The 11,219-nt window shown below is 36.8% G+C and overlaps 1 protein-coding gene across 2 annotated transcripts in view; it reads left to right on the top strand.

Annotated features, from left to right (window-relative positions):
* The first annotated feature begins 373 nt into the window (after window positions 1-373).
* DCN (decorin) overlaps window positions 374-11,219 on the top strand; it is a 42,405-nt gene continuing 31,559 nt past the window's right edge. Inside the window, exons 1-2 of one of the 2 annotated variants that reach the window (XM_049884032.1) lie at window positions 374-738; window positions 5,155-5,401. In XM_049884032.1, coding sequence (XP_049739989.1) covers window positions 5,188-5,401 — 214 coding nt within the window. In that variant the 5' untranslated portion in view covers window positions 374-738; window positions 5,155-5,187. Of the gene's footprint in view, window positions 739-3,825; window positions 3,992-5,154; window positions 5,402-11,219 lie in introns of those variants that run through there. The other variant, XM_049884033.1, reaches the window with a different exon arrangement.

Raw genomic sequence — 11,219 nt, 5'->3', positions numbered from 1 at the left:
AATAATATGTGAGGTGTGTTTTATATAAAACCATGGCTTTGTTCCAGAACTCTTTAGAAATATGTTAAAAATATATGGAAAAACTCGAATTTGCGCAAAAATGCCAAAGCAAGTGAGAATCCGAAAGAGTATTTTCACATAAGGCTACTCATTTATTTTTGCAGACCACATTTAAAATAACTACAAGATCAATTTCATTCCATTTGCTGGACGTCTACATGCTGGAAGAAAGATTATTTGTTATTTGGAAAGTATGATAAATGTGACTTAGGAACAAGGCTAGAAAGAGTGGAGAGTGGAGTGAATTGGGGGTGGGGAAACAAACCCTTTCCTGACAATATTTTTAGGGAAATGAATCAACAAAATAGGACAAATTTCAAGGCAAGTTGCTCTGCAGCACTACATAAGCTTTTTAGAATCTTAAACAGATGCAAAAGGAATAAAGCAAAAGGGAGAGGGAAAAAAGGCCGATAAAGTTTCTGGCTTCAATACAGGAGACATATCATTACCATATGATCTAATGTGGGTGTCAGCCGGATTGTGTTCATTGAGGGAAACCTTATTTTTTAACTGTGCTATGGAGTAGAAGCAGGAGGTTTTCAACCTAGTGACAGTCACAGAGCAGCACCTAACCCCCTCCTCCTTACCACACCTGCAAACTCTTTTCCTTGGGCTGAATATTTAGTGTAATTACATCTCAGCTTTGAGGGCTCCTGTGGCAAATCCCCGGATTAAAAGGTATGGTTTTCAATAATTGTCCTGAACTCTGCTACAGACTAATAAAACTGCGGTCAAGTTGAGAGCAAAAAGAATTATTTGGTGAGAAAAAAGAAAAAAAAATGTACTAAACTTTTGATAATCTTTAGGCAGCATTTCAAGAAAAAGTATTGCTTGAAAACTAGTTAATTACTTGGTAAAATGATTGAATGCGTTGTTTTAATTTTTTTTTCTTTTCTCTTCTTGCAAGGGTGTTTATTAAAAAACCTAACACCATAACTCTCTACATTGATATATTCTGTATTTGTACTAATGAAATGTTTAGCTATTGAGAAGGTGTTAACAGAATAGCCTTCTAGGCTAGCATGCTATTTGTAGTAAAATTATTTATCTACTGATATCTTTCCTTCCTGAGTTCTTGTATGCTTTGAGATCGTTTAAAACAGCCGAGAAGTGAATTCTGGTGATTAGCTATATAGGTCCAATGTGTATTTCTGCATCCCAAGAAAACAATAGAAATTATCATCAGGGAAGTAAAAATAAATACTGAAAATATGTATGCTGGATATTAAAGATCTACCTAAACTCTTCTCATGGTTAGCAGCATAATTCCTTAACCGTAAGGAAAAGCAACCATGTTGATATTTTCAATTCAAATGAAATTTTATTATAAGATACATTCACGATGAAATGAGGAAGTGGGTTATTTTTCTTTCTAATTTCAAGGCAGGGTTACAGGGTGACCAGTCAGTAAGTGGGCTCCCAGTGATGTAAATACCTGTGGCTTTTTCTTCCTCTTGCTGTTTTGATCAGAAAAAAGAGCCAAATGCCCCTATAGCAGTCCCTATGTATGGGTAAATGCTGCTTTTATTCCTAATATTTTCATTTTTTCTGTTATTTTTTAGATTTCTAATACATCCTGTGAAGGGGGATTGTAACTTTTCTTTGCAATTATAGCTTTATTTTGTCTCCTGAGGGTTAAATTTTGACTTTGAAATTCACACCAAAAGCATATGACATCGTATAAATAGTGAGCTCAATGATACAGTTAATTTAAAGGGCCGAAGTACTTTAAAAAAAAAAATTTTTTTTTGAAAGTACTTTAGGAGCTAGAAATTAATCTATTTGATAAAAATTATTAAACTGTGGCAACTAATTTTAGAAGTGTAGCAACATTATACTAGCAATTAGCATTTGGAAAGAGTCATACATTTTGAGAACGTTTAAAGCCATTTCAGTAAAACTTGGAAAAAGTATATATTTCAAAATTAGCTGCCTTGCTTTTTACATGAACAGCTGCTGTGGGCTGGTAATTTTTCTGACATATTAAGGAAAGAAAGAAAGGATTCAAGAAATTATTATTATGCGAAGCACACATTAATTGCTTTAAGATTCTGAGATTTCACGACACTAATTGCAAAGAAGTTATTTCATGAAGGAATTTATATAAAGTTTCTAGACAAGCTACTTTTCTTTTTCTTCCCCAGGGCATTAGAGTTAAAATGCACACACGCACACACACACACACACACAGAGTAAATGAAGGTGGTATATAATAAGTTAATTGAAGCTACTAACTCTTTGCATTCAGCGTCAATCAAAAAGCATATTGTGCAGAGAATCTGCAATATTTTAATAAGAGTAAACAAATATAAATGATAATATTCCTCTGAGCTAATACTTAAAGTTTCTTTTTTGAGGGGGGAGGGAGGTGGTGGGGGAGTTGTTACAGAGACAACCAGGCATTTCCTGCTCTGGAGAAAAGATCAAAAAGCGACATCTGTATTAATTCTTGTTGCTATTTATTAAATCTGCAACTGCTTGCTATTTATTAAATCTGCAATTGCTTTGCTTCATTTTTCTTCTAAAATTGTTTAGGACATTAAACATGCAAGGCCCGAAAACTTGTGGTAAACCATAAACATTGCATTTTAATATGAAACAGACAGAAAATCACTCCCTTAGATCCAACCTAAGTAAACCCTGCCAGGCCAAAACAATAGGCTCGCCTCTTAAAGGGCAATGTAATCACTGGGTGGGGGAAGGGGCTCCTACAGCAAACTTGATGCTGAATTTAAAATGCTAGTGTGAACCATGATCTGTATGGCGCTTTATAAATGAAAAGCCATCAATGCATATTACGTATGCGCTGCCTTAGACAGAGTTTGGTAATAAATATAAACTAAGAACAAAAATGTAAGAAAATTGAAAAATATTTATTCCATCTGTAGTGGATCTAGGCAAAACTTTCCAGAAGACACATTAAGGTTAGGGCATACAAGTTTGTTTGTTTGTTTGTTTTGGCATATATTTTGATTGGATGATGACCTGAAACAACGTATTTAATTATAGTTACAAATGTGCAGTTTTAGTGTAGATCATGCAAGTATACAGTCCAAAATAGAGAGAATCAGGCTAAAGGCAAGTCTTGTCTACAATATGCTTTGGGAACACTTGGAACAGTTTGAATAGAATTTAAAAATATATCGTCTTAAAAATAAGCCACCTCTTCTTTACATGACCAACTCAGTTTTGTTATTCAGATTTATTAAGAAAATAAAACGTTCGCTTCAGCTAATGAAATCAACTCAACAACAAAGAATTATAGATCATAAGTGCTTGTTGAATGAAGTAATACATATTATGTGGATCCATGGAAACTTAACTTTTAGTGATTTTGTTTTGTTTTTGTTTTCTTTATACAAAATAGCCCAGTTGGTAAAGCCTGATAAGTCATATAAAAGTCAATTAGGATTTCCCCATGTATGTTTATCTCTTTATTTCAAAAGATCAGTTTGGGAAACCAACCAATAGATTCACTTTAAAAAGTGACTTTTGCTTTATATCAGGTTGAGGTTTCCAATTCAATAACTTTCCTGTACCAGGAATTAGATTTTGAAAAAAGGACAATTTTATTTTGTTTTGGGGGGGAAAAAAAAAAAAGGAATTGGTTGGTTGCTTGGAACAAATTGAATAAATTGTATTGTTAATAATTTGATAGTCAATTGAGTTATGTGCAAAATATTATGTAAGGTCCGGATACAGAACAAAAAAATAATAAGACACGCCCTGGATGAGTACATTGCCTAGTGGGGGAATAGACCAAGCACGCAAAACAAATTACAATATAATGTGATAAGTTCTTTAAAAGAGGTAAGAGCAACGTGCTTTGGGAGCTCAGAAGAAGGAGAAAGCAACCTCTTCCCCTGGATATACGGGGAAATACAGAAGGGAAGCCCATTATCTTACTTGCTTTTTACAACACTGTTACAAGGTAGGTAATTTGATGGCTATTAGTTTTGAATGTCAGGATACAGGTGGAGACTGGGAGTGGTAAGAAAATGGAGGGAAACGTGGCTAGAAATATACATTGGCAACGAACTGTGAATGATCTTATAAGTAACACTATGGACTTACTAGCAAGCCATGGGAAGTCAACCAATGGTTTTCAGTAGAAGATTAAACAAAAAACCAAACCAAATCAAGTCGATTCCGACTGATAGTGGCCCTATAGGACAGAACAGGACTGCCCCATAGAATTTCCAAGGAGTGCCTGGTGGATTCGAACTGCCAACCTTTTGGTTAGCAGCCATAGCACTTAACCACTACACCACCAGAGTTTCCGGTAGAAGATCGGTAAGATGAAATTTATTTTTTGAAAGGCCATTCCTGCAACAGAGTGGAAGGTGGCATGGAAAAGAGGGAATGTTCAAGACAGAGATTAGTTGGAAGCTTTTGCAATAGCTCAGGGAGTGATGAGAAGGGCCTGCATCAAGATAATTATAGTGGGTTGGAGAGATGAGATAGGAGCCCTGGTGGTACAGTGGTTAGCACTTGGCTGCTAACCAAAAGGTCAGCCACTGGAACCCACCAGCCTCTCCTGGGAGAAAGATGTGGCAGTCTGCTTCTGTGAAGATTTATAGCCTTGGAAACCCTATGGGGCAGCTCTACTTCGTCCTATAGGGTCACTTGGAGTTACAATCAGCAGTGGGCTTGGTTTTTCATTTTTGGAGAGTTGAGATTGGCTTCCAGAGATATTTCTTGAAGCAGAAATTTGAGATCTCTCATGTGTATGAACAAAACATTATTTCACTGTGGCATGGCTCATGTTGAATGAGCATTGGAAAGTCCACCATGATATACTATCATGACAATTTTGCAAATGATGTAAAAATATAGTGTATCATTTTAATTCAGACCCACGATGAAAGCAAGTAGATCTGAATAACATATTTAAATAAATGTTGCTTCTTAAGTAAATAGCTGCCAATTAAGTCTATAATGTACCTTATCACCTTTCAAATATATTTTAAATGCTCTGTTTCCTAATAACAAATGAAAATGTGATTTTTGTTTTTTTTAAATATTTTTCTCTATGCTCACTCTACCATGGGGCAGGTAACACTACTCTTCCTAAACCTTTCATTTCTTTTCTAGGTTCCCTAGTTGTGAAAATAGATGAGATAAATCATGAAGGCAACTATCGTCTTTCTCCTGCTTGCACAAGTTTCCTGGGCAGGACCCTTTCAACAGAGAGGCTTATTTGACTTTATGCTAGAAGATGAAGCTTCTGGGATAGGCCCAGACGAGAGCTTTCCTGAGCTTCCTGAACTGGAGCCCCTGGGGCCAGTGTGCCCCTTCCGCTGCCAATGCCATCTTCGAGTTGTCCAGTGTTCTGATTTGGGTGAGTGGGCCAGAGGCTGTTTACCGACCTTGTTTGTTTCATTCTTGCAAAAGGGTACTCTTAAGAGTTTAGCCTTTTCAGTTTGAATCTCTGCAATTCAAATGCAAAAGACAGTGCCACCTAATGAGAAGTAATGGAAACAGAGAGGGTAGAAACTCAAGTAGCTTTGAAGTTAGGAGACTTTTTTTCTTTTTTGAGTCAGGGCTCCAACACTTCGCAATCTTGGACAAATCACTTTTTATTTTTCTGGGCTTCATAGCTCCCCGTCTATAAAATAAAATGTTGAATGACACAATGTATTATGTTCTATGATTCCAGGATGATAGCTTATTTTATTTCTATGATTTCCGTTCACGAAACAGTAGGTATTAACAAAACCTGAACAGTCTCTCTACTCTTGACTTAGCCTAGATAACAGAGCTTAGTCTGACCATGACTAAATTGTAAAGTATGCAGTTATCAGAAGCAAATGAGTAAAATTTTACAACAGAAACTTATCTCTGGAGTACCAAAATACGCCCTTAATCTCTGGGTCTTAGTTTCGCCTTTTACCATTGGCATTTTGTAATCCAGCTGTTTACATTTTTCAGGAAATTTCAAAGGAAATCTTTATAATAAGGCATCATTTAAATATTCATTACCATCACCGAGCATGTATCTATGTGTCCTGAGCTTAACATCCCAAATTCAGTTTGATTTATCACCGTTTAGAAGAATTTGGCCTGGGAATTCCAAGGGCAATACACTCAGAAGATAAATCTTCAGAAATTTGAAGCCCCAGTGGATGGGCCAAGAGGAGATGAACTTAGTTTACATGGCAGCTGATCCACATTCCTGTTTTTTTTTTTTCTTCCCCCCCCCCTTTTTTTTTTTTGGTTCATTTGTTTACTGGAAAGAAAGAAAGGAAAAACAAACCCTCACAGTGTGATTCTGCCACTATGTATCTCTTTAATGAAACAGTCTCGTAAGATAGTAGGGCACTTGTTCCCGAAGACCTAGGTTTACTCAGAACATGCTTTCTAGCAGTATTTTGCAGAAAAAAATTGCAAAAATTGCCAATAACTTCTGCAGTTGGAGTAATAAACACAGATGACTCAGAACAACTAACTTAAAAACATGTTAAGTAGCAAGAACTGAAAAACAAAAGCTTGAGATAGTTTCTTCAATGCCAGTGTATATCATAGAGACTTTGAAACCTAAATAAAATGTCATAAAGGTTTTCAAAAGGTGATGGAATCATTTCAATGGATTCATTCATTCATTCAGCAAATATTTTGAGAGCCCACAATGGGTTTGACTCTGTTCTATGCCATGGGGAGGAAAGGATGAGAGAGTCAAATATGGTCTCCATTCTTGTGGTGAAAATTTTGTCAGTGGTCACCACTTGGGAAGTATTGTGTTGCAGCTTGTTGCTTGCCTGTAGAAACTGGTTTTCCAGAAGCAAACTTTATACATGAGATAAATGAAACATTAGACTTCTTCCATGAAATCAGCCTAGCAGAAGAAGTCAGGGCTATTTTGTAGGGAAGCAGACAGAATGCTAGAAGCTCAGTTGCCTTCATTGTTTATGTCTGGCTCTGCAGCAGCAAGGGTGTGGGGTGATCCTCACTGGGAATTTCAGATATATCAAAAAACGTGTCTGCAAGACATGATACAGAAAGGAGGTTGGGCCTAGAGAAAGCCCCAGTGGGTTGCCTAAATTAGCATTTGTTAGGGGTAGGACATGGCAGGTCCTAAGATGAAGAGAGACTGACACTCAATGTGACCCATATATCCAAGGGCCTGACTCAAGGGGTTAAAGATGGGGAGAAGGAACAGAGGAGTCAGAGAAGGCCAAAGGAAGCATCTGTCTTCTTGACCTGACTGGGAATTGACATATCCCTGCTTTCCTTCTGGGTCCCAGGAGGGAGAGAGAGCCAGCTGTTTGGGATCAAGGCATTTTTTGTGTTAGGCTACAGCTGTGATGCATTTTCTTTTGGAAAATCATCCCTGGCTCCAGGGGACTGGATGGAAATAGGTTAGTTAGAATACCCACTCCCTGGGTAAGAGAGGAACAGGGACCTTCTAATCTTAATTTCTCTCCTTCGAAAGAGCAGCAAGGAGATTTTATGGTTTTTTGAAAATAAGGGTAAAGAAGAATTACACAAGTTTGCAAATCCAGGCTTAATGAAAGAAAAAAAAAAAAAAAGTCTTGTAGCAACTAAACTGTAACACTCAAGATTCAAAGAACCCTTGACTTAGTTTGCAGATCGCTTTCAGGAAAAATCTGCAGTTTGTCTACTTCTGTGCTTTCACTCTAATCTGCATTTGTCTTGATTATTCTGTTTATCGAACATCGTTTAATTACCTATTTATACACCTGCCTTTTCTTCTAAAAGGGAGAGGTGGGGATAATTTATCTTTGTAGATCCTCTGCCCAACACAGTGCCTTAGACTTGGTAGACTTTCAAGCGTCAATAGATGAATGAATGAATGAACATATGCATAGCTTGGTGCTCGGGTGAGTGAATAATTCTACAATATTCTTGATTCTACCAAGCTGGAAATGGGAGAGAACATGGCTGAGTGGGAATTAAAACTCATGGAGCTGTGTTACACCCTTCTTCTTCCCTTTCAAGGTGACTGTGGAACCAGGGAACTTAAACCTTCATTGAGTTTGTTTGTAAATGGGATGAAATTAAAGGCAGACTCTTTTATTTCTAAAGTCCAGCCTAACTGCCATTGCCAAGTTGCCACTTTTAAGAGGGAAAAAGAGAAACATGCCTCTTGAGCAGAAAGGTTTTTGGCAGGGTTGGGTCTCCCAAATATTTTTTTTACTCGTGTGCCAAAAACTGAAGTGGATCACCTTTGTCTTAATTGTTAAGCTGAAGACAGAATTATAGAAAATATTGTTAGACATTAACAATAATAAATCTTGGAGCTTGGACCCATGCCAGAGGGTAGATGAAGGGATGGTGTTTTAGGACACCCTGGCCTTTTACCGATGTGATATTTACCAGATTGCTGACATTTGCTAGTGGAATAATGCTATTCATCACTGGGACAACCAGAAGAAAAAGTACACTTCTTATTGGCCTTTAGTTCAGAAATAGTTTTTCTGGTAACATCTTAAATAAACTTTTATTTACTTTAATAAACAATCCTGTTTTAAAGAAAATAAAGCTCCTTTTACTGAATTTGGGAGAGCAAAGAAATAGTTCAGGCCAGCCTTAGGAATATTGCATTTTAATGGACTATTTAGAATATATATTAAAGGTTGCTCATTAAAAAGTAATTAAATTTAAGAAACCATTCTGTTCCTGTTACTACTGCTGCATCAATATCACCCCAAAACATGATGACTTAAAACAATTTTATTTTGCTCACAATTTAACTGTCAGAAAATTTGGAAGGACTGAGAAGAGCTGTTTTCACTTGAGGTCTCTCTCTCATGCATTTGGGACCGTAGTAATGAATAGGCTAGCCTGGACTAGACGTATTAGTTGCTTAGGATTGTCTTAACAAATGAACTACAGTACTAGAGGCTAGAAGTCCAAAATCAAGATGTCAGCAAGCCTTTGCTTGCCGTGAGAACTCTAGGGAAAAACATTTCCTTGCCTCCTTGTAACCCCTGGCTGTTGCCAGCAATCCTTGGCATTCCTTGGCTTGCAGCTGCATCACTCCAGTCTATGTCTCTGTCATTACCTGACCTTCTTCCCTGTGTCTCTGTGTCTAAATTCCCATTTTTTTTTTTATAAGGACACCAGTCATGTCGAATTTAGAGCCTACTTAATCTAGTATTAACTCATCTTAATTTGATTACGTTTTCCAAGAAATGACTTCCCAATAATGTCACGTTTATTTTTTATTTATTTTTTGCTACATAAATGTATAGCATTCTTATTTTTATTTTTAACACATGCATGTGGATCATAGCTACTTCTGAAGCTGGCCTACTTATAAATGAATTAGATGGCAGCAAATTAATAGAATTGGTCGTACCCTAGACCCTGAAAATATCTCAGTATTCCAGACTTAAAAGACAATTGATTCTTTTTTTGTAAAGCAGGATCTCATTGTGTTAAAAATAGTGTGCTTAAAAGCAATTTGGTTTAAAAAAAAAAAGTTTCACTATTTTTGTCTCATTGAAAGCCCTTCTCTAAATTTCATTTGTGAAATTATTGCCTGTTAATTGAACTCTTTTTTTTTTCTCAGTAAGTGTTTTTGTTTCTCTTAAAAAATAATAACCTTTACCCTCCCTGTTTGTCTGTTTAAACTTCTATTTTGGGGACTGGCCCACCCCTGTAAGCTGACATTTATAAATGCGCTTGTCTGGGCCCATTTCATACATGATGAACAGAGTCCATTTCCTCCACAATAAAGGTCGAAATCCTGTTGGTTCACAATGGTATTGTGTTTATCCTGTTCTAGTCAATCTTCCTGTGTAATTGTCATGGCAACCCAATGCAGTTTGTACTGCTGTTGTCCCCACTTTACAGATGAAAAAACTGAGTTATAGACAGATGAAGTGGCCTGCCCAGGCCATGCAGCCAGTAAATGGCAGAGTTGGGATTTGAATCCTGGCAGTCTGGTGCCAGAGTCTGTGCTTCCTCTTTGCCATCTAGCACTCTTGGAAAGCCATTTTGCCTTTCTCACCACTCTTAACCAACAATCATGAAGATGGCTCAGGAATAATGTCATACTTATAAGGTCCTAGTGGACATGAACTTTTTGGAGACCCTATTCAACCCAACACAACACCCAAGCCAGTTTACTCACATGGCTGGCGATTGGTGCTGCTGTTGCCTGCGAGCTAAGCTGTGCTGTCATCTGGAACATTGCATGTGACTTCTCTACTATGGTGGTCCCAGGGTAGAGAAATTTCTTACATGGCCCCTGGCTGCCCCTGGAGAATATGTCCCAAAATAACATGGAAGCAGATGAATAACCTTTTCTGATCTAGTCTCAAAAGACATCTGTGTCATTTTCACCACTTCTGTTGGTTTATTGAGGCATTGCAAGGCCAGTCCAGATTGGAGGGGAGGGAAATTAGATTCTACCTAGATGTACATTTTAGAAGAACATGTGGGGTGGGAAATATAATTAATGCCATCTATGAAAAATTTAATTATCTACATACTTATTTGTTGCTGTTGTTGTTAGACGCCATTGAGTCTGTTTTTCCTCATAGCAACCCCATGTGACAGAGTAGAACTGCCTCATAGTGTTGTCTAAGCTGTAATCTTTACAGAAGGAGATTGCCAGGCCTTTCTCCTGTGGAGCTGTGGGTGAGTTGGAACTGACAGTCTTTCATTTAGCAGCCACACACTTAACCATTTGTGCCGCCATAACACTCCTTACACACTTATATAAACATATGCATTTCTAATGAGAAGCGTATGCAGAATTTTTGAATTATATGTAGAAGCTCCACAGATATTACATGTCCCTAATAAGGTCATTTTTTAACAAACTACTTAAGCATTAAAATCAATTAATTTAAATTACCTTACAAATTAACTTCATATTTAATCAAACTTTCTATTGTTTGTAAAACCTAGTTTGATTGTAAGAAAGGCATTGAGTCATATATCTGTAACTTTGTTTCTACCATAACTTCTTTGAAGTAAATTTTACATGGCTAATTGATTCCTCCTTTAAAATACTTAATATGTTACTTCCTGTTTTATTTTATGAGTAGCCATAAAACTAAATCATCAATAAGAATGATTTAGTTATAAAATCATATATGTATAGTTAATAAAAGCATATGTCGTTAAAAAATAGAATTTAAGTGAGTTTACTTGAAAACTTTAGGTCAAAAATAAATAAATAAGGT

This window comes from Elephas maximus, chromosome 4 (assembly GCF_024166365.1).
Source record: "Elephas maximus indicus isolate mEleMax1 chromosome 4, mEleMax1 primary haplotype, whole genome shotgun sequence".
In the NCBI taxonomy this organism is placed as follows: Eukaryota; Metazoa; Chordata; class Mammalia; order Proboscidea; family Elephantidae; genus Elephas; species Elephas maximus.
The sequence above is the reverse complement of the archived record's forward strand: the minus strand, read 5'-3'. Positions and strand labels throughout refer to the sequence as shown.